Source organism: Columba livia, chromosome 1 (genome assembly GCF_036013475.1).
Source record: "Columba livia isolate bColLiv1 breed racing homer chromosome 1, bColLiv1.pat.W.v2, whole genome shotgun sequence".
Lineage (NCBI taxonomy): Eukaryota > Metazoa > Chordata > Aves > Columbiformes > Columbidae > Columba > Columba livia.
In genome coordinates, this window is record NC_088602.1 from 129,079,316 (window position 1) to 129,102,870 (window position 23,555).

The window sequence follows — 23,555 nt, forward strand, 5'->3', positions numbered from 1 at the left end:
TCATTCTAACAGAATGACAATTCTAACAGAACGACATTCTAACAGAATGACAACAGAATAATACATTGTGTATTACTCTTTTATTCAGGCTTATCTCTTTAAATACTGCTAAGATTGCAAAAACAGAGTTCTACCTTCAAAATCTGCTCTGTTGTGGAAAGAAATCAGCTTTACTGGGGGCCTGTATCTAAGAGCTCTATCTCTGTTGTTGTATCTGAAAGTCAGTTCTACATTCATGAGTAGTTTACCAAAGGAGATGCTCCTCAGATAGCAGTAATGGGGCAGAATTTTTCCTTAATTAGGAAATGACACCTCAAGCACGGCTGGATAAATGTAGATCAGGCTGTTTCCCTTGGCATGGGGTTATGTAGCAGGGGTAAGAAAGTTCCAGTGTCTGCAGTGCACATGAGCAGGTCAAGGAATTCACCTCTTGAAGATGATGGCAAGGGTGGAAATGGCAGCAATTACCAAGAAGGCTAGACCACCGAGTGCTGAGCCCACGATTAGCGGCAGTCGGTCCTGCACCATGTCCGAGCGCTCCCCTAGCAAGGAAGACACATGCATACACAAACACAAATGCAGAGGACAGGAACTGTTAGAGTTTCCCTTCTACTCCACTAGTTCTTACCCACAATTCCATCCCTACCAGCCCTTTGCTTCCCAGCCTTGTCCTGACAGTTCAACAAATGCTTGACTTGGTTATCCCTTCACCCCCTCAGTCACTGTGCTTTTCCAGTGCCTTCGTACTTCTGAAAAGCCAGTGCTCCCTCAGAATCCACTTTTCCTTTCCTGGTCTACTGACACCTGACTAGCCACTTAAGTATAGGCTAGCTCTACACCAGGGCTTTGATTCCATTGTTCCCTATTAATTTAACTTATAGATGACATGAGTAGCTTTGATGCAGACCAAAGAGTATCACAAGGTAATATGCTGGTCTTTGCATGAATGGATGGTAATACTGCTGGAAGACAAGCTTCTGGGTATATGTCCCATGTACCACCTGTCTTTAGACTTTTACAGAGCATTCAGCCATAAGATATGCTGTGACAGCTGGAGACCAAACCACAGCAGTGTATAGTGCTATGTACTATAACACCCTCCTAAAGATAATTCTGCTGACACACTCTGCTCTGGCTGGTCAGAGGTGCAGAGGCAACAAGAAGTAGGACCGGGGAATACAGTGGTACTATAAACAATACACTCTGACAGCATCTTTGAGTGAACAAATCCGCATATGCAAATTATACAGAAATGCAATTTGAGTAGGAGTGTCTGGTAGTAGCCCTCCAGAGGATAAGCTAATACACTCAGGAGCATACACAAGTGAAAGATGGTTATGTGCAGATCTGAATACAAAATGGTAGCACTTACCTCCCATTAAAGTCTGGAAATACATCTTTCCACTGTATGCACCATAGCCCACAGCTGTTCTAGCTCGTACTTGGAAGGCATAGATCTTGCCTGGGCTCAGATTTGATATAGTGGCCATGTTGGTTTCACTAGTCAAGATGAATGAATTATCCTCATCTTCTGCCTGTGAATGTCAGTGACCAAAAAGGAATGTGAGACTTTTGCCCACAATGCTGTCTCTCCTCAACTCGGAATGCTAATTTCCATGTCAGCCTAATATTATTTAAATTCATTACAGAGCCTCCCAACTGCTATTCCAGACCTGACTTCCTTGCATACTACTCACTGTTCTTCACTGCTTCTCTTCATAACCTTAGGCCTGGGCCTCCCACAAAGCTCTGTCAAAGGCCCTCAGCCTTGATTTAAACAGAACTGAGAGATAAAAGTACCTTGTCCTGTGGCTCCTTGCTAAGCATATCCATAAAAAAGCCCTAGCCTGTCATGAAATTTTCCCTTCTACAAGCTCTCTCCTACAATCTCATATATTCTTCTAGGACAATCCAGAGCAAGAACACAGGTAATGCTGTATCCAGGAAGCTGCTAGACATGTTATTACACATAGCAGGCCTCTTTGCTTATAGAAAAAAAGTAGCCCTGCACAATCCTGCAAAAACAGTTATGCGAAAGATCAAGAATATGGAATAGGAGCTTGTCTCAATAGCCCTAAATGCCTCTTCTTGTCAAATCAGTTGCATTAGAAGTCATGAAAGATGTGAATAGAGATCAACTTAATATTTACCATCCTGTAAATCCAGCACATAAACAGGTAACTGATACCTGCCACTTAGTGAAGGAAAGAGTCCATTTGTCCTCCCAAAATGTCTTAGAGATGTCTGTTCAGGCATAAATATGGACACAGGAGTTCCCTCCATAAAAACGTTATAGAATGTTGCAGTGAGTCAAATTCCAATATATACATTTGAAACTTCAGCTCCTTCCACTGTGTCAGCTGGTACTAAACAACCTAGCAAGATTGTTAGCCACAACTTTTTAGCTTAGCTACAAGTGTCTTCACTTTTTTTATTTGCATTGTCCCTACATGGTTCCAAGTTAGAAAATGCAGATGGACTGATGTTAGATGAAGCATATATTATGAACTTCTGGTTTCGCTACAGCTTATTCTTCCCTCATAATCGAAGCATTCTTCTCCATGTTATCAATCCCGATCCAGGGCTGCACCTCCAGACAGAATATTTCCCTGTTCTTTTTTGCATAACAGCTATACAACGACCAGCACTACATCACTTTCTGCTCACCTTGTCAAAGTAGCGTAGTTGGTAATCCAGGATGATCCCATTGGGCTGGTCTGGCTGAGGCCATGACAGTGTGATGCTACTGGTAGTACGACTCACCTGATGCATCATAGGGACAGCAGAGGGGACTAGAATAAAAGAGAGGAAGGAGAGATTGCGAAGGGATAGGCTTAACAACAAAGATAAATTAATATTCATATGATGAGTTAATAACTTATGTCAGGTCTTCCTTTAATTGCCATTAATTTGCATTTTTGAAATACTTTATAAAATAATCAGAAGAAATCCAGGCACAATTCAACTCTACTGTGAGATACAGTCACTGACAACTTGGACAGAAAGAAAATGAAGAAATCCACATCCAACTGATCACGCACAGGAACTACGAAATTATATATATTGTAGTGAAACATCATTCTGACCTTCAAAGCTGCAATTTTTGCATATAAGATGACAAGGTGTACAGTGCCACTGCCTTCTTCTTAGCATCATGCTTGTACAAACAATGTAATAGTGGTCAGAGCAAGAGAAGAGCACACTACCTCTCTTCTGCTTCTCCCCCAGTTAGTAATTCTTTACTTTGGGAAAAAAATCAAGTATGGGCTATCAGAGCAACGGAGGCCTTTCACTACTGGATCACTGTTGCAAACCAGAAGATGGAGGCAGATAAGGACACTGATGCATTAAGGAACAGACTGTGAAGCATTCTTCAGTTCAATGGTCCGAGTTTAGATGTCGATCATAGAGAACGAAAGTAACTCATTTTCATAGCCTGATATGCAGCCTTGTGTTCAGATTAGCTCCCGAATCTCAGGCCAAACCCTGTCAGGACTGTTGCTCAAATGTCAAAACTACCACTATATTTGAGACTTCCAGTCCCTGTTTGGGCCTTTGAACCACAAAAGCCCAGCCTGAATGGGCTTCTAACCAGCACTGCTGCTTGGAACCATCACTTAAAGGTCCCTGTTAATTGTGTAAGTGTGGAAGCTTCACACACAGTTTTTCTGTCTGTTCTTAAATAGCTTGCTAAGTTTCTGGGTTTTTTTCTGAACAGGTCAGCCTGGTGTACAACCCAGATGGATCTGTTAGCTTTCTTGATTCCATTATGATATTAAGTGCTTACAGTCTAGGTCAGATATTAATTACTGTGGGAAAATATACACTTGACTTCGTACACAAAGCAGGATGTGGATATCAAACATAAAAAAGGGCTTTGGAATCATAAATCTAAACAAGAAAGCAAGTACAAACTTGTGTGTACCAATCCTAGAAATCTTTCTATTGGCTATTCTAAAAGCTTGAAGGTCAGTTAAAGACTTTGAGACTTGTGTAATTGCAATTACTTCTCTCTAAGCTGAAACTCACTAAATCAATAGGAAGGAAACAAAATTTTATCTTGAAGATAATATAATTAATGATTTCAAACACTGATCACTGAATTAAAATTAGATTACAATGAGAAACAATCCAAGCTACTATGTGGGGTAGTTTTTTCTTCTTTTTGTTCTCCTAGAGGCACCATTCACATGTTCTGAAGACAGAAGAAGTACAAAACACCTATTTAATATCAGACCCTTTCCTGAAGTGGTTAGTTCTTCCAAAAAATGTCCTCAGATCAGAAAGGGAGATGAATGGTTGTTAAAGCCATGTGCACATGTAGCTTTCTGGAGAATTAAAATCCACTTATTCAAAAAACATCCATGAATTTATACATACACGTACACTCTCCAGGTTCATGCAAAAGCAAAAAGAATACGAGTTTCTCCTTAGGAAGAGATTTCCAAGTAAAAATTTCAGGATAATTGAAAGAGGATCTTTCAGTCTGACAGGTATCTGTCCACAAAGCTCTTCTCAAGTTTTGCTTTCCCTCTGCAAGCAAAAAGTCATGTTGCCAAGAAACCTCCAGGTAGGCAGCTAGGGAACCCTCATTTTCCTAATGGAAGTAACATTTTCAGCAACATTAAAATTTTCCAGAAAAAGCACGCCAATGAAAAGCTGCCATCCAACTCCACTGGTTTTACACCACAGACATAAAATTCCTCAATATGAGGAATAAAGCATAGACAAATCATCAAAAACTGTGGAATAGCATTTTCTTCCCTCATAATTGTCAAAAAGAGAAAGACTGTTTTTAATAATAACATACAGTTATGCTAAAAGACACAAATGAAATGGGTGTCAAATAGCTCAGGCAAGTGGGAACCAGTTAAAAATATAAATAAAACAAAAATATAAGAGTATAAACAATAAAATGTTTTCACTCATCCTTATTCTTTCATCTCTTACAACTGCTTCTCTTTCAAACAAGATTGTACAACTACTACACCTGCGAATGACAATATTGTGACAAGGATAGAAGGCAGCAGCAATTAAGACCATATGTAGCAATTAAGACAAAAATGAAGAACACTGAATTCAAATGATAATGTGAGGACAATGGGATAACTGGTCAGTTAACATTTGATCGAGGCAGATTCCATGACATTTTAGTGTTGTGAAAAATTTAACTTTAAAGTACACACAGGCAAAGGTGCAAACCTAAGTACACAGTTACACTGCCAGGGAAGAGCCTTCTTCCTTCTACTATTGAATGAAAATTTTGCATAATGATCAGAGTTCAATCTCCCCTCAATTCCTGCCCCCTCACCTCTTTTCATTCCTTTCCTTCCCACCTCCAACAGTTATTCTTCCCAGCCTTCTCATTTCTTCCCAATCTACAATATCTCCCCTACCTAGAAGAAATACTCGAAGTCAATTAGCAAAGTTTGACTCGTGTTTTAGTTAAAACATATCCATTCTGATGTTAATATGTGCTATCGGTTTTGAACTACCCAGCATTTCAGTAGGTGCGGGGTCTTCTACTGTTCCTATGCCATTTCTGCACTCCTGAGTAGATGTTTTGGCTATGCCAGGGTGTCTCAGGTGAGAGGAAGAGAGCCTGAGAAACCTGGGACTATTCAGCCTGAAGAAGAGAAGGTTTCCAAGGATCTCATGAATATGCACAAATACTTCAAGGAAGGATGTAAAGAAGCCAAAGCCAGGCTCTTTTCAGTGATGCCCAGTGACAGGCCCAGAGGCAATGGGCACAAACTGAAACACAGGAGGTTCCCTCTGAACACAAGGAAACACTTTTTACCATGATGGTGACTTAGCACTGGAGCAGGTTATCGAGAGGGATTGTTGAGTCTCCCTCCTTGGGGATATTAAAAAGTGGTCTGGACATAGTCCTGGGCAGCCTCCTTGAGGTGATCCTGCTTCAGCAGGGGTATTAGAGATGTCCTCCGGAGGTCTCTTATGAGTTAAGCCATTTTCTGATTCTGACCAGATGGTTCAGTCAATTCACTGAGCAGTACTGACTAGACATCCGTGGACTACAACAGGAATTCAGACAGCTGGCTCAGAGGTTATCACTTAATTTGGATTCAAATGAAACCCTGCCAGTGCCTGTGTTTTCTTTCTAGTTATTTTTGGACTTTTTTCCCATTCTGTCTTACTCCATATGCTTCTGAAAGCAACCAGTGTCTCTCCCATCATATTTCACACGGTTTGATCAAATTCATCTATGCCTCTAGACCCTAGCTTTGTTGCACACATCTTCCCACATATCATCTTCAAGGAAGATTAGTCTGAATGCAGTATGTAAATTCCCTTCTTTAGCATTTAATATCTTTATTTTGAAAATGTCCTGTGTCTTTTCCACAGACTTCAGTTTAGTTCTAACCCTTTCTCTAAATACCTGAAAAACCTTTAAACATATCCTGTGTTGTCTTCTGTTATAACCTTGTACTTCCTGTGGATGAAGAGTGCTTTAGAAAAGCAAACTTGTTAGTTACTTTCACTTCCCTTACCTCTGTTATTACTACTTTTTGTGTATGGTTTCCACTCATGCCTAATAAACAGGAAAAAATCTTTTATGCCACAAGATGCCATGTTTTACTATGCACCTCCTATTTCTACTTGCTCAAAAAGTTTCAGTATTTGTTTAACCAGTTGCTGAAACCTGGCATGTGAAAATAAGCACATTTAATTCTCTGTTCATGCTGCAGACACAGGACATAGTAAAGAGAGAAAGTGGATTTTTTTTTTTTTTTTTTGTGAAGTGACCATAGAAATTTTCATTAAATCCCAGTCATAACTGGGCAAATCAGCTAATGATGGCAGAGTTGACAAATGTCACTAAGGGAAAAATTAAACCTTAAGAGTATTTTTGTGTTTTGTAGGTAAGAAGTAAACAATATAGCTAAATTCTTAGGGGCCTTTGCCAAGTGCTCTGTGTTGGCAATTAGATCATAAATAAACAAACAGTTGTTACTTTGAAAATGAATGTTCATTAGTTTAATTAGTTTAAATAGTTCGTTCAGAGGACAATGAACACAGAGCTCACACTCCACTTGCTTCACCTGTTTGTTTTAACCTGGCTAAACAAAGTAGTATGTAACTTTTGACAGCTCTCTGTATTCCTTTCGTGGTTTTGATCAAGAAAATGGCTTGCATGTGTCCCTGGTCTTGGCAAATAAGTCTACTGGACTCTTTTGTCTCTCTTCGGAAAAGGCAACATCTTCAAGCAACTCATCCATTTCCTTTAATAATCTCATAATCAAACTTGGCATTTAATTATTTTCCTCTTCTTACACCATTTCACGTGACAATTTTCTGTCAGGTCTGCAGCCTCTTACACATGCCTCAGATTGTCTAGCTTTCATTTCTGCAGTTCTACAGATTTTTGGTTTTGCCAGGTCCCACTGCTCTGAATCCAGCTGATGCAGAAGGCTACTACATATCTTTTCACAGGTACAAGGCAACCTAGGTCACATTTGAGTCTCTACTGTCTTTATCCCTTCCTCTTCTTTCCACGAATGTAACAACTGCCTGAATTAATAAGTTCAGTAGCATGTCACTGGCAACAGACATTACTACATGGTTCAATGGAAGGTGCAGGGGGAAAAAATGGAAAAAGAGTTACAGCTATGCACAGAGAAAGACTTCACAATCCTTTAAATGAAAACCTGACTTCTGTCCTGACACCTGAGATTATTTGTTTACCTGATGAGTACACTTGAAGATGTTAAAATAATGATTAAAATTTTAGTCAGATTTTTTTTAATAATATGACTGGATTTTAAGTTCCTTGCTTTCTTTGTGTCAGTTTCCCATCTGTGAAGAAGCAGAATGCCACTACAATTACATAATAGCCTTTTCTCATGCAGTTCATGCCATCTGCAACAGCCTCCCAACATCTTTCCATATATTTTGACACTTCTCTAAGTACTCAGCCTCAGCACTTCAAACCTGAGTTGAGAGCAACTCCCTTCTCTCTTGTCCAGACAGTTTTTCCTTCTGGTAATTTGCGTATCTTATTTGCGTGTCATACTATTACCACCCAAACAGGTTTTATTATTACTATCCAAACAGGTTTCAGATGCTTTTTGCTACAGAAGGTTAAATCTTACTATATTAAAGGAAGCTTTTCAGTGCCAGCCCTTCTTATTCTGTCTTCAAACACATAGTCACTAAAGAGTAGGAACATCATAATCAGGCTACCACAGAAAAATGTAATTGTGTAAGCAAAGGATCCTATCACAGGGCTAGCAGACTGTTAGGAGTAAGCCAGCTCTTAGATGAACAGTGTTTTGGAAGCAAAGATGAAGAGCAAAGAAGTAGCAGAGGAGAAAGAAGAAGAAAAGTGTAACTGTTCCAGCACAGAATATTGCCTAAGATATCTCCAACAGAGGGACAGAGGGTGGGGAAGAGGATTTTTTGGATTGGTATCTGGAAGAAGTGAGAGAACTCTGACTGATGTATGAATAAGCAGAATATTCAGAAACTGCAAGGGCTGGAAGGTCTTTCTTTGGTCACCTTTAATTCAATGAAGGGAAATTTTTTTGCTATGGCCATTTATTCTGAAAGCTTATCTTTCTCCAGTTTGCTTTTTTTATACCCTTTATGCCTTACTGTCCTGTCCTTGTCTCCTTCAGAACATAAGATTCTGAAATGTCCATCTCTGCTTGTAGAATAATAATAATAGTAAAAAAATAATAATAGTTATAATAACACCACCAACAACAATAAGCCATGTTAAAGTGAAAAGTTGCTGAAGGCATTGAAGTCAGCGGGTGTGGACAAGATAGGCCACGTGATGGAGGAAGCAGGGCCTTGTTAGTATAAGCTGTCACTACGAATCGAGGGCAGCTCATCTCAAGCTTACTCCTAATGATCTTGAGGAAGAGCAAGAAAAAAAAAAAACACAAAAAGAAGCCATTCAGTACACACTGCTTTTTAAGAAAATTGTCCTCCCCTGAAACAGTTTCAGCGAACAAGAGAGGCGCCTTAAAGAGAGACATCCAACACACTGTCAAGGCTTGATTGCAGGGTGACAATACACTGTGGCAGATCTTTTGTCAACCCAATCTTCCCCCCCACTTTCCCACAATGCCTATATGTCTCTCAATTTTCACGTTCCTTACTTTGATGTGCAGCAATGAAAGAGTGGAGAGATTTGATGAAACACTCCATACTACTTGTTATAGTGCACTTGAGTATGAACTGAGACAAGGAAAATGGAAGGTGTTATATAGAGACAAGAATGGATGGAAAAACAGAGTATCTCAAAACACAGAAAGACAAAAAGAAAATTGAGAAGGTAAAAAGTGCTAGGAAAGATGAAATCGAGAAGACTAGGAGAAAGAGAAGGTGAAGAGGAAACGAAGACATGCTCTCTAAGAGCTGCTGTGGCAAGCTCACAAAATCCCCATCAAACCCAGATTGCATGTCCTGTCTTGCACCATGAAGCAGGGCAAGATAAAAAAGGCACAGCACACAAGAAAACAAAGCTTCAGGATTCAAAAGATAAAAACAAATCAAATGAGAGACAGAAGTCGAAATTTTGGGACACAGATGCAGGGGTCTCCTCACCTGTCTGGCTGGTGCTAACATTGATGGTGGCATAGTGGGGTGCTTCTGGACTCAGTTCAGTCACCAAGTTGACAGCCTGGATCTCAAAGGTGTAGTGCACACGGGCCAAGAGGTTGGAGACCTGCACACGACTTTCTGTCAGGCCCACTTGGCGTGGTTCAAATTGTACTCTGTCCCCACAGCGCACACATGGCCCTGAGGATCCTGCTGGGCACACTTTGCAGATGACATTGAAAAAAATATCCTTGCGGCCACCCAGATCCTTGGGGAGCCGCCAAGTCAGGAGCACATTGGAGCCAACAATTTCATAGCTAAGGTCACGAGGAGCAGAGGGGATACCTAGAAGACAGAATGAAAGATCAGAATCCCGTGAAAGAATAGCAGAGATGTGGAGGAGAAGATAAAGAGATCAAGCATGGGGAACAGAACAGAAGAATAAGTTGTTTGTCTTCTCATTCTTACTCTTCTCTAGTTGTTTCCCTGAATAAGGTTAATAAAAACATTCTTTCCTACATCATACTTAGAGACATGAAGGAGTAACTATACTATAATATTTTAGAGAAACACAATTAACAAGAAGGGTCTTTGTTTCAAGGGTGACTTTTAATTTCCCTAAAAGAACAGTCAGTGTTTAGGGCAACTCTAAGCCTTTGAAATTTTAAATTTTGCACAAGCTTAGTAAGGATTTGTCTCTACTGAGACCTCTAATTCTTTGCTTTGGCACTTAGTATCTCTGAACTTTCTCAGCCTTCAGTTAGCCTATGCCATCTGTTATGCAAACAGAACACCCCATTTCCCCATGCTTATTCCTGCTATCAGATTTCTGAATGGCATCAGGAGTGAACTCTGACAGCTGAAAAACTTCCCCTTCTGGCACAGAGACAGTGAAGACAAGAAGGAAAATGCACATGGTGAGAAGATGGCATGGTTATGAGAATGGGACAAGACACTGGAGCTAGAAAGTAAAAAGCTCAGACAGGTAAAAATAAGCAGCAGTGTTGCACTGCTAAACCTGGGCATAGACACAAAGCAAGACTGGAATGGCAGGGACAGAGAGGCTGAGCTCAGGGACAGGAAATGACAAGGAAAACATGATTTACAGAACATTTCCCTCCAAAGGCTGTAATGAAATCCAAGAATCCTAATAATCTATAGTCAAGAAATGTTGAAGAAAACTATGGGCAAAACCTTTTCTCTAATGCTGATAAATGCAAATTATGACAACTCTACTAGTACAAGTGGATGAGGTCTCTGTAGGAAATCTCTCCAGCTGCAAATTTAGGTCCCTGGTGGAGCATTTGAGTATTTTCAATAGCTATATTTCCTTGGGGCGTCACATTTCCAATGCTGTTAAAAATAAATTATGTTGGACAATTACACACAGAAGACTGTTTAAAAAAATGTATTATTGACAAGATGAAGCATTTGTACATCAGGAAATGTCAGAATTAAATTTTGTTTTGTGATCTTAACTGAGCCACCCAGTATTTGCATTGTGGTATAGTATAGTTAGTTCTCCCTGAGGAGTCTTATTACAGTCAATGTAAAGACAACTGCTTGGGAAAAATAATCCCTGCGGCATAAAGACTGCTTGATGCTGTTGAAGATGGATTCTGTGCAGTATAGGAAGCAAAGGATTACAGAAAAAGCCACAACGATATTTCCTGATTTTTGAGTGTTTAATTTCAGAGCCATAAAGTGTTTGCAGGATACTTTAGGACATTTTTTTTCCCTGTCACTTCCACAAAGTTCAAGGGCGACATGTGATATATCATTTAAACCATATTTTTGAGTCCTAACATTAACCTTATTTCATTTTCTGCATCTAATTATTGTTTCTTGACCTATTAATATTCATAATCAATGATTGTGAAAAGTCATAAAGGATGAGAACCACAGGGAAGCCAATGAAACCATTATTCTCCCATAAACAGATTTGCAGAGTTTGAATTCTGTGCTGTAAATATGTTCTTCACACTTTCAGTGATAAAGAAAATATTGGTTAACTCTTTCAAAGAACAATATTTATCCCTTGTATGAAATGAGCTTAGCATTTCATGAGAAATTAGTCTATTATTCTCTCATTAAAAGTGTACCTTATGCATACATGCAATGGATTTATTTAAGGTTGCATGAGTCATCTAAAATTAGACCTTTTTTCATTTCTGAGCATCTAGCATTGCAACACTTCAGTATTCTCAAAACACAGTTTCACCAATGTATCAGTATTGTAAAAAGCATGTGGGAACATTCTCATCTGCATTCAGTGAATGGGTATACCCTGTAGTCAACTGGAGGAGCAAAAGGAAATTTTGGGTTATTTCAAAGATCATGAAAAGAGGTGAATTGCAACTCCCCTGAATTATTCAGGCACACTCTCTCTCATTAATTGCCCTTCTTGTTTTCAAACACTCCATCCAAATACTTACCAGTGCAGGGAGCATCAGAATTATCCATAGGAGATCGATAGTAGCGGTTCTGACACACACATTCACGGGAACCTGGGAGTGGAGCATGGCTGTGGGCAGGGCATGGAAGGCAGGGGTCATGTCCCACAGACACTTTAAAGAAACCAAGGGGACAGGCTGAAAGGAGAAAAATGAGAGGCAAAAGTAGGAAACTCATTAATTCACATTCCAGAAACAATGCAAACTTATTTACGTTTAACTCATGCTTCTGTAGGGAGAAATTGTTAAATAGAGAAGCTACTACTGTTTTTGTTGCTTTATGGAGCATGTACTGTTAAAGGTATCATTTCAAAAAGCTTATTTTATTCCATACAAGGGGTTTTTAATTGATTGACTGGCAGATGAAAGAGGACCAGTCCAGAGACAGCTTTGGCCACCTGAAATAATTGTCTTCTCATTACTCACTTAAAGAGCCTGGGTATTGGAGAAGCCAAAGAGCATAGTCACATGATCTGTCTGGAAAGAGCCGTAACAGTTACAGGTATTCCCCACACCTCCTTCTTCCCACCCAACACAGCCACAAAAATGGATTTTTTATGCTGCCTTCAACAGTTTCATTGCTTCAAGTAATATAAGCTACCATAGCTGATTTTGCATCAAAATTAGGAGCAGGCACACAGATTGACAGTCCTACTGTTCTCCCATAAATTGGAAAGCTTACCAATAATGGACAAAAGCCTCCTAATTTGGTCAAATTTAATCTGCAAATGCATAGGAACCTGTCTATGCAAAAAACTGAAAGAAGGACAGAAATCCATCCCAAAGTGAAAGAAAATGAAAACATAATAACTTATTAACAATATGGGAGAATAGCACATTCTAGGTTTGGCAAGCTACGCAGCTATGCTGCATTACTGAACAGAAGGTGCTTGGATCTTCCACTGAAGTTCTATGATAAATCTTTTACAATTTTTATGTAAGTTTTCTAAACCTGATTTTCCAAATAAATAGCTCTCTTAGATTTTATGGACTAACAAGCTGAGGTGAAAGTTCATTTGTGGAGTGACATTCAGTTAGTTAACTTCACAATAAAATGCATTTACAGGTAATGGGAAAGTTTCAGATAGACCCTAGATGAGCATTTGATTACAAAAGACACATGTGACACACTCGAACTGTCCTAGTGATTACCATAAGCAGAAAAATTCAAAGGATTGAATAGCAAAAAGTTACCTAAAAAAAGAAAATGTGTAAGAGAAGAATATTGTACATGGGTGCTAACATGAAATTAGGGTATCTAATGAATATTCAAAATGGAATACCACACCAGAACCTGCAGAATTAGCCCATTTGGCTGCTACTTACTGTGCTTACAGACTTTCACCTCCAATAACAAGTATTTGGAAATGTTTCTAACCCATATGGGTGCTGAGTGGACACTGATGCATCTTTCTTAGCAAATCAACAACTCCAGAAAAACAGTCACTTGCTTATCTAACCCTCTTCTCAGACGTGTTCAATTCTCTTTGCTTTGGGTTTTCAAAGCCCATTGTAGAATTTTTGATGGGACTATGGGACTGCAGGGAAGCAAATCTTAACAAAGCTGAAAAGATTACAGCTATAGTCCAGACATAATAACCAATAACTTCTGAAGAGTCTCATCAAGCTCTACACTTGTTATATTCATTCATCTTCTCTGTCAGAAGGTGTCTTGGCTGCAGAGTAACCTCCACATGTGCTGTGCTAAGAATGGCAAGTCCTCCAACAGGTCACACCACAAAAGGGACTTCAGTAACTCTGAATGATAGCTATTAGATAGGAGAATACTGATTCTTCCCAGCACTGAGAAAATTACAACATCCAGCATGTGATACATTGCCATATGGAAAGGAATGAAGAAGAGTTTGTAAATTTGCATATGATGCATGATGGTAAGAAAAGAGCAACTGCTTTTGCCTTCAGGTCTTTATACATCAGAAAATCAAATTATTCTCATATGGAAAGATCTGTCCCTTTGTTGCTATGGCCAAAAAAGTAAGCTTTTGTTCACTTTATGAATTATGTCCCTTTCAGTTTAAGGCTCTGCTAACAATTGCTGATGTAGAATATAGTTTTCACATTTCTTGACAAATGTATCTGTACTGAAACTATGAGTATTATGAATGTGAAGTTTTCATCCACCTCACTGCATAGTCATTCAACCAAAACTTATCACTTTCAGGGATCTTCCTTTATTTCAAATTTGAGAATGTTGAACTGCATGTGACCGTTTTTATTTTCTTACAAGTCTTTTTATCTCATGCGTTTTTTTCTCACATCAAACCACTTCTCAAGCTTTTGGCAAGGCTTAGAATTAATGCCACATTCATTCCACTTCTCAAGGTAGACTCTGGAGAATAGTTATTTTTTTTAATCCAGTACTAGAGTCTGACATGAAATGGAACAATGACTGCTTCTAGTCATAATAGTGAAAATGAACAGATAATGATAATGCCTGAAGTCTGTGTGATGCTAAAAGGAAATCTGTAGAGGATACACACTTTAGCTCTGCAGTACAAAACCATATTTACCCTGCAAGGGCAGTGCTAAGAGAATTCAGGTATATTAATTTCTAGCTAAACTGCAGATCATACGGAAAGCTAAACAAAACTGTGAATGAAGAAGGAAGTCTGAAATTTAGTAAATAACATTTATTTTAAAATAAACATGATTGAGTTAAAAATAAACCTTTAATTTTACATGGTGATTTGAAGTCTAACGGCAACTTGATGTTGAGCCTGGGGATACAGGGATGAAGTGTGCAGGGTTCGCACACTGCTGATGAGCTCGACAAAGGTATTAAGCAAAAGTGCAAGGTTGTAGGTTTTACGTAATGGAATGAACATCCCAGCAGCACTACTACGTCAGTAAAGAAAGCCAGTTTATGCAAGGCAGAGCAAATGTATTGCATAAAAGGCTATGCAAGATTTAATTAGTGCTGTGGACAGTCACTCCAAGTGACCAGATGCAGTCAACAGCTGCTTGTAGAAACCAACCAACCACGCAACAGAACAAAAATGCAAACCCTTGTATAGGGACATGGCATCTGCTAATGGATAAGGATGTTATTTACTTATACCACAAATGTCGTACAGTACTATAGAGACAATGATTTGGAAAAGGTAATCTTAACAAATGCATACAGCTATTTTCCCATATTTGCCTCACAAAATCTAATTTCTTCATCAATGCACCTTGCTTTCCTTTATATGCTTGCACCACTTGCAAAGGCAGGTTACTGCTGACTCCCATAGCACTGCCCAATGTGCTATGCTTTTTGTGCTGTCACACTTAGGTGGTTTCTTGTTATCTATTCTCCTTCTAACTCGTTGAGGCAGCATCTGTTCTTGAATGTAATCCCAGAACAGCAAAAGTCAGTGAATGAAAAACTGTTTGTTTATGCTGAAGAGCACTGTCAGCATGAAAACAGGTGACTCTACAGCAAATTATGGGTTTAAATAAGAACAACGTTTCCACCAACTGAAGCAACAGGCTTCTGAGAAAGACTTCCAACACAAGCAGCAGACATTAATTTAAAAAAAAAAAAAAAAAAAAGGCACCTAATCACATTTATGAAGGAACCGGGCCTGTTTCTGAAGAGATTTTGCCATTGAGAGCAAAGTAGCAGACTGAATGCCTTATCCCATATTTAACATAAGCAGAATGTAAAGCAGGCACATAGGCTCATTTATAAGCACTACACTACATCTGAGTAAACTGGACAAATAAAATTCTACTGCAGCAAGAAAACAAATTTCAGTAATACTTCTCTGTCCTCACATGCTTCCTCCCTTTTGGGAGAAGAGGTGGAATTTATGCCATTTTGGCTAACATATTCCTCAGTGACCCAAAGAAATAGATGAAAGTGGGATACAAACAGTGAGTTAAAGTCTCTATAAAGATGTGTCATTTTTACAAGATGACTCAAGTACAAAACACAGGCTGTGATGGGTAATTTGTTTTCTATTAAAAACAAACAAACAAACAAACAAACAAAAGTTAAGTTACCACATGACAGAGAGAAAGAATCTTAAGGCTCTGTGTAAGAAAAAATCAAGAGAGCAGACTAGTATAACAGTACATGTCAATCTCCACTTACGCAGAGCACAGTCAAGTGGTATTCTCAGTAGCCCATGAACATCTCTGGTATGTGACATTCAGTCCATATTCTGCACAGATATCCATGACTAGCTGCTCAGTTCCACTGCCAGTCAATCCAATCAGTGAAACCTAATGAGCAATTCAGCTCACACTAAAGCAAAGACCCAAGGAAAAATTCAGTTGCTCCTGGTTTCCGTTCTCTCCATTATCCAGATGGCATTATTAATATGTGCCATCAGTTTTCAGCCACCCAGCACTCCATTAGGTGCTGGGTCTTCTGCTGTTCCTGTGTAATTTCTGCAAGTCCTGAGTAGATGTCTTGGCTATACCAGGGTGTCTCAGATGGCCTTGGATGCTTACATGTGAAAAACTGAACAGAGTTGAGAGCTGACAGCTGGAAACAGCCTCGTGTTTGGAGGCACTGATACTCAAGGGGGACTTCAACCACCCTAATATCTGCTGGAAGGGCAAGACAGTGGGGCATAAGCAATCCAGGAAGCTCCTGGAAAGCACTAGCGACTACCTCATGACCCAAGCAATACAGGAGGCAATGAGGGAGGTGCCCTGATGGACCTCATCCTCACAAACTAGGGAGGGCTCATTGGCAATGTGAAAGCTGACGGCAACCTTGCCTGCAGTGACCATGAGATAGTGGAGTTCAAGATCCTGAGAGGAGTGAGCAGGGTAAAAAGAAAACTCTCAGCCCTGGAGTTCAGGAGAACAGATCAGACTGTCGGGGATTGGCTCAAGGAGCACAGACATGAGTCCACCAAGCAACTGTACGAGCAGAGCCCATTTTAGTTGACATAAGTAGGCCTTAGTTAGCTTGTCTATTAGGCCGTGGGAAAGGGGGGAACGGAAAAGTACTAACTAAGGCAGGGTCAGGATATCCTTGAAGAGATAAGAGTCAGAAGAATGCGGGATGAGCATAGCTAGCTAAACCCAAGTAGGTGGAGTAAGTAAATGTGCTTAGCCTATTAGATAGAGACAGGTATGCATAATTATGGTATTTGGTATAAATGCACGCTATCTCGGGCAATAAAGTTGAAGTATGCTTTATCACTCATATTGAGTCGGCTGCATTTCTTCCTCCGTCCGCTCGGGTCTGGAACTCTGATGGGACTTTTCTCTGCAATTGGCGCCCGAACCGGGGATCCGAAGCGACGGATAGAAGCAAAAGGCGCCGGGAGAGCAGCGACCGGCGGGCAAGAGCGACCGAACACTGTGCTGCGGTGTGTCGACTCCGAAGCCTGAACCGACTGAAGTTCGCCAGTGCTGGGCTACAGGAAACAAGGGCTGCAAGAGGTCTCTTAATTTAGCAAGAGGTACCGTACTATAATGGAGAATAACGGAGAAATAGATTAAAAATGATGAATAACGGAGAAATAGATAACAGAGAAACGGATTAAAAGTGATAAATAACAGAGAAACGGATTAAAAGTGATAAATAACGGAGAAACGGATTAAAAGTGATGAATAACGGAGAAACGGATTAAAATGGTGAATAACAGAGAAATGGATTTAGAAGTAGCCCTAGATTTATTACAAAGCTTTTTAGAAAAGCGGGGGGTTGATTATAGTTGCGTTAAACAGCTAGCTGGTCTAGTAGCAACGGGGAAAACTAAGGGGTGTTTTCAGGATCCTGATTTATTGTTTGATGAAGGAGAGTGGAGGAAATTGGGGGATGTGTTGTGGGATGTGGTCGTAGACGAGGATAAAACAGCTAAGAAACTGATGAAACCGTGGAGGGAAGTAATTAATAATATTAAGCGTCATAAAGTGAAAAAGAATTTAGCCGCGGTAGCTTCACACAAACTCGGCAAAATGGAGCCTTCCGCTCCGCCGATCGAAACGGGCATATCTGCGTTATCAGCGAAGAACCTTAAAAGACTATTAACTTGGTGCAGAGGCAATAGGTATCCTGCTGACCTGTCAGAAGTTTTTCAAATAGAGACTTGGAAAAAGATGGGAACTGTGTTGTGGAAGGCAATTAGTCACCGCAAAAGATATATTCTCGGCCTTGTAACCATCTGGAAACTGATAAATACTACAGTGAAGCAATTAAAACCTGAAAAGACTGTTACGAGCATTAGTGACTCAAAACTTGAACTTTGGGACAGTATAGAGCAGAAATTATGGGATAAAGTCAGCAATGGAGATACACAAGCTAAATTATTAGTAACTACATGGAAGCTTGAACGGTCTGCTGCTGCCGGAATTTTTGCAGCGTTGCAGCCTGATGCATTTTAACCCTCTAACTTCCACGAGAGAACAGAAGAAGTCACTGAAAATAGAACTGGACAACAGAACTGTGTGACAGATTAGATCAGCTAACAGCAAGTGAATCTGACAGTCGGCAATGTGGTCATGATAATCATGACGGGAAAGGCGGTGCTCCTGGGGACTCAGGGTATAAAACTTAGAAGTTAAGGAAGCACTGGTGTTGAAAATAGCAGTAGAGAATGCTAAAGTTTGCTATCAACATGTTATTTGCGAGTTTTACAGTGCATATTATGTGCTGCTGTTTATTGCCTCTCTGAAAGTCAAGCAGCTTGTCAGGAATGTGAGTTAATTGTTTTACTGGTTGTTGTTAGAATTGTTTCTTTGTGGTATAAGTGCACCGTAAAACTTTCTCTCCACTTTTCCCACTCACGCTGCAAGCAGCCCTGTGCTTTTCCGTGGGGTCAGAAATTACTGTTTTCAGTCGTGTTCATAAAAAATCGGTATTGGGAGGTGTTTCAAAACATAGGGAAGCACTTGGAAATATGAGGAAAGAAGATCTTGTAAAATATTGTAATTAATGGTGGCTGCTGTATAAGTTAAATGATTGGGAAAGGTGTCCGGGGAATAGAATCTTGAAGTATAACACCTTATTGCAATTAATGTTGTTTTTAGGGCGAGAAGAGTAAGACAAAATAAATCCCTACAAGAGATCATTAAATCATTTCAGACAGCTGAGAGAGAGTTAACTGATAACACGCAGGTCACAGTAAACTTGCCGAAGTCTGCACAATGTTTTCCTTATTAGCCTGTTTTCTTTGTGGGTATCTGTTTAAGCATGTTGCAATTTTGGTAGGTCTTTGTTATATGGTACAGTAAGTTCACAGACTGTTAAATCATGAGAATCGGTTGACTCAAAAGGTGCGTTTTGTGATAGTACAAAAGATCATGAGTAATTTAGTTCCTTACTGCGTGAATGTGATGTTAAGATTTTATGTGTAGTAGCTGTTATATTTTTTCCTAGAGTACTAGCTTTATTCCAATATCCAGACTTGCGCAACTCTGTGACAGGCTGTCTCTCATCTCGGTGCACTAAATTTGGCCTTTTTGTATGCACATCAAGTGAAGAATCATGGTTTTAGAATAACAGTTGTAGCACACCAGATGAGACACTCAAAAAAAAAAAAAAAAAAAAAAGGCCTTGTCCAGTCCAGCTTGCTGCGGGGAGGGGGCGGATGCCAAATGGGCCTCCAGCGCGCACTGACCCATTTTGTCAGGGAGACCCAGAGGTATCTCCACCTGGCTGAGCAGTAAGCGGTTCAAGGTGCAATGCAAAAAATTGAGTTATTGTCTTAAATTGGTGTAAGTGTGATCCATCTGCTTATTTGAACTTGGTATATGGTTTTCGTATCTGAGCTCAGTATTTTAGTTTGTATATTCATATTCGGTACCAAAAGAATCTTGTTTGTGGGAGATAATTACAAAATGGGAACCGGTTCCACTGCTAAAATTCCACCTTGCTCCCCCTTTGGATGCATCCTTACACATTAAAGTAATCGCTTATATTGTTAGAAAAGCATTTAAATTGTTAAAATACTATGATAGATGTGAACTTGGGGTATTGTATGAAGTTATGAAGTTGTATTTAAAGGTTGCTGGAATGTGAACTGATTTGGATCTAGGAAAATAGAATAATGGATTTATGTTTATTATACTGGTTTATACTCTAAATTGTAAAAGGTAAATGAAGCTAAGGAATGTGACTATTGCTGAGCTACTTGAAATTGCATATAAAGTGTATTATGGCTGGAATGAAATGGGAAAACAAAAGAGCAAAATATCCCAGGCCTATGTGCAGCTCATTGTAACTGAGAAGTTTCCCAGAGCCTCCTACTTCGTACCAGCCAGTATGCCAGCTGCGTGACCTCGGTTATATCTACACTGCACAGAAAGAAAAAAACAACTGGAAAAACCTGGCTGCCTGCTTTTAAAGCAGTGAAAGGGGGGGTTCTCTCTCCCCCCACTGCAGCGATGTAATAGAATGGAGCCGTCCAAGGGTGAAGTTTAAAGGCATCCTGAGCAGACCCATAGTTTTAATTAAACTGGACAATTAAACCAAAAATTTGTTGATGGACTTATCTTATGGTAATTAATTGTACGAGACTTCTTAGTAAATTCACCATGCTAGAGACAACGAAAGAAAGGCCGTTTTTTGAGACAAATGGAATGCCAGATTTGGAACAAAGTTTTAATACATGAATTCTTGTATTTGCCCAAAAGTCCTATACCTCTCTTGGGTCAGGATTTGTTAAGTAAATTGTAAGCTCAAATAACGTTTTCTGAGAATTCTGTTTAGTTGCATATCCTACAAGAAGGTGCTTGGATGGTGCAGATCTGCTTGTGCAAGTGAGAAATCTTCAAGGAACTTAGCAGCCAATGTTTTTGATAAAGCAAATACTACACTGAGAAATCTGAAACAGGACTTCGATCCGGAAAGGGAAAACAATATCCAGTAAATATGACAGCCAAAATGGAGTTAGAAACTTTGAGGAATGAATTTATGACAACTTTACAGGATGACTGCATTTGATTGGACTTACAGATTTGTCTATGAAACAACCTGTGGCTATTGTGGGACAGTATGATGAGAATGCTAACAGACTAATATACCAATTGTCACTCTGATCAAGAAAATGCAGGGAATGAATTTAAGGCCATGATCCTTTTGTCATATATGTACCATTTGCGAAATTTAAGGAGCCTCTGAATTTGATTTGCGATTTTGAGTACGTAGTCAAGATCCAACACACGTATCTGATTCTGAACTGTGTTTTTGTTTTGTTTTGTTTGTTTTGTTTTGTTTTTTAAACAAAAAGGGGAATTGTCAAAAGGATTGTATGTGATGAATCACTTGTATCTAAGTGGTACAGCCTAAATTTGCCCTGTGATGAAACACTTTGTAACTATGACCCAAAACCATGCTAAATCAGAAAGAACCTGCATTAGTTATGGTCAAATCACTAGTTAACGTTCAATGGAAAAGGCCACACCAATTGATAACCTGGGGGAGAGGTTATGCTTATGTTTTTACAGATCAAGAGCTGCAATGGTTGCCAGCACGAAACGTGAAACCTGTGTTATCTTCCTGACAATGATTGTTGCAGCTGCTGTGTTTTGGATGCCTGCACAGACAAAGACTAACATGTGGATTACTTTAGCCAACATGACTGACCATCTATATGCCTAACTACGATGTCTCTGGAAAAAACGTTCCACACATGCTTGGTTGGTGTCTTCCTTGATGACTACAGCAGCATCACACGACTGTTTCAAATAGTGGTTGATGCAGAGGCATTGCAACGAACTGTAATAATACTAACACGGCACTTTGGATTAATTGCCACCTGGAAGCAGACATCGAACCACAGGAACTGGAATTGCTGGCATCTATGCCCATGGATGCTTGTATTCAGCCGGTTTGTGAAAAGTGTCAGAACAGTATACAAGAACATGAATGGACAAAACTACAAAATGTTAATGCTACCCTTGGTGACTACAGAAATGAAACTCGACGGTGTAATGCTTCACAGAAGAATGCAAGGAATGTCATTGACAGCGACCCTAAAACCTCCTGTATGGTGTATTCTTGATCTGTGAAGATAGAGCCTGACCAGGAATTCCTTCTAACGCTGTTGGAGGACTGTGTATTTTGGGACTATTAACTCTCTTAACGCCCAACGTATCTATGATAATAGATCACAGAAGAGCAAGACGAGAAAAACACTTTTTGCGTGTATATGAGTCAAAATGTGATGATAATGTAGATTATTGAGGATCAGGGTTAAGGGTTTTAGGATCTCTTGTATCTAGTGTTGGCACAACTAAAGCTTTAAATACTTTAGAAAAATTAGGATGCTGGCTAGTTAAGCAAACAAACAGAACTTCTAAGGCTTTAAGTGGACTTTTGTTAGATGTAGATTCTGTAAGACATGCTACACTGCAGAATACAGTCACAGGAGACTTTTGTTATTAGCCCATGGCCATGGATGTGAGGAATTTGACGGAATGTGCTGTATGGATTTACAGAATAAGTCGAGATCCATCCACGAGGAGATTAAACAACTTACGGACCATTCACAGAAGATCAGAGAGGATGTGGGCCTCTTTGGCTTAGACGGCCTCATGAACTGGTTTGGACTAGGAGGATGGGTAAAAGGGCTTTTGCAGAGTGCTCTGGCTCTCTTAATCATAGTAGTAGTTGCATTAATATGCTTGAGTTGTGCTATATCATGTATTAAGAAGATTTTAGAGCAGACACTTGGGCAGGCTCTGCTCATTAAAAAAAGAAAAGGGGGGAGATGTCGGGGATTGGCTCAAGGAGCACAGACATGAGTCCACCAAGCAACTGTACGAGCAGAGCCCATTTTAGTTGACATAAGTAGGCCTTAGTTAGCTTGTCTATTAGGCCGTGGGAAAGGGGGGAACGGAAAAGTACTAACTAAGGCAGGGTCAGGATATCCTTGAAGAGATAAGAGTCAGAAGAATGCGGGATGAGCATAGCTAGCTAAACCCAAGTAGGTGGAGTAAGTAAATGTGCTTAGCCTATTAGATAGAGACAAGTATGCATAATTATGGTATTTGGTATAAATGCACGCTATCTCGGGCAATAAAGTTGAAGTATGCTTTATCACTCATATTGAGTCGGCTGCATTTCTTCCTCCGTCCGCTCGGGTCTGGAACTCTGATGGGACTTTTCTCTGCATCAGACCTGTTTGGGGATATGCTTGGAGCAGTCCCAAGGGATAAGGCCCTGCAGGGAAGAAGGTTTGAACAGGATGCTTCCAGCTAAACTCACACATAAAAAGGAAGTACACAGAAGGTGGAAGCAGAGACAGGTAACCCAGGAGAAACATGAAGGCACTGTCCAAGCCTGCAGAGACATGGTTAGGAAAGCCAGAGCCTACCTGGAAACAAACTGGTAAGGGATGTCAAAAACAAGAAGGGCTTCTTTAAGTACATAAGTGGCTAAAGGAAGACTAAAGAAAATGTGGGCCCACTGCTGGGTGGTGCAATTGATAAGGGACATTTTCTTCACATCAGTCTTGACTAGCAAGACCAAGAGGAAGTCTGGAACAAGGAAGATCTTCCTCCTGGTGCAAGATGAGGTGAAAGAATATTTAAGCAAACTGGACCTACATAATTCTATGGGCC

At 39.9% G+C, this 23,555-nt stretch overlaps 1 protein-coding gene across 6 annotated transcripts in view; it reads right to left on the reverse strand.

Annotated features, from left to right (window-relative positions):
• LOC102096618 (ephrin type-B receptor 5) overlaps positions 1-23,555 on the reverse strand; it is a 74,576-nt gene that overhangs the window by 12,043 nt on the left and 38,978 nt on the right. For 5 of the 6 annotated variants that reach the window (XM_021292718.2, XM_065028877.1, XM_005506313.3 and 2 more), the window contains 5 exons: positions 12,006-12,161; positions 9,577-9,915; positions 2,668-2,792; positions 1,373-1,535; positions 428-542 (listed from right to left, as the gene is read on the reverse strand). In XM_021292718.2, the coding sequence (XP_021148393.1) occupies positions 428-542; positions 1,373-1,535; positions 2,668-2,792; positions 9,577-9,915; positions 12,006-12,161 (898 nt within the window). The remainder of the gene's footprint in view (positions 1-427; positions 543-1,372; positions 1,536-2,667; positions 2,793-9,576; positions 9,916-12,005; positions 12,162-23,555) is intronic. The other variant, XM_021292716.2, reaches the window with a different exon arrangement.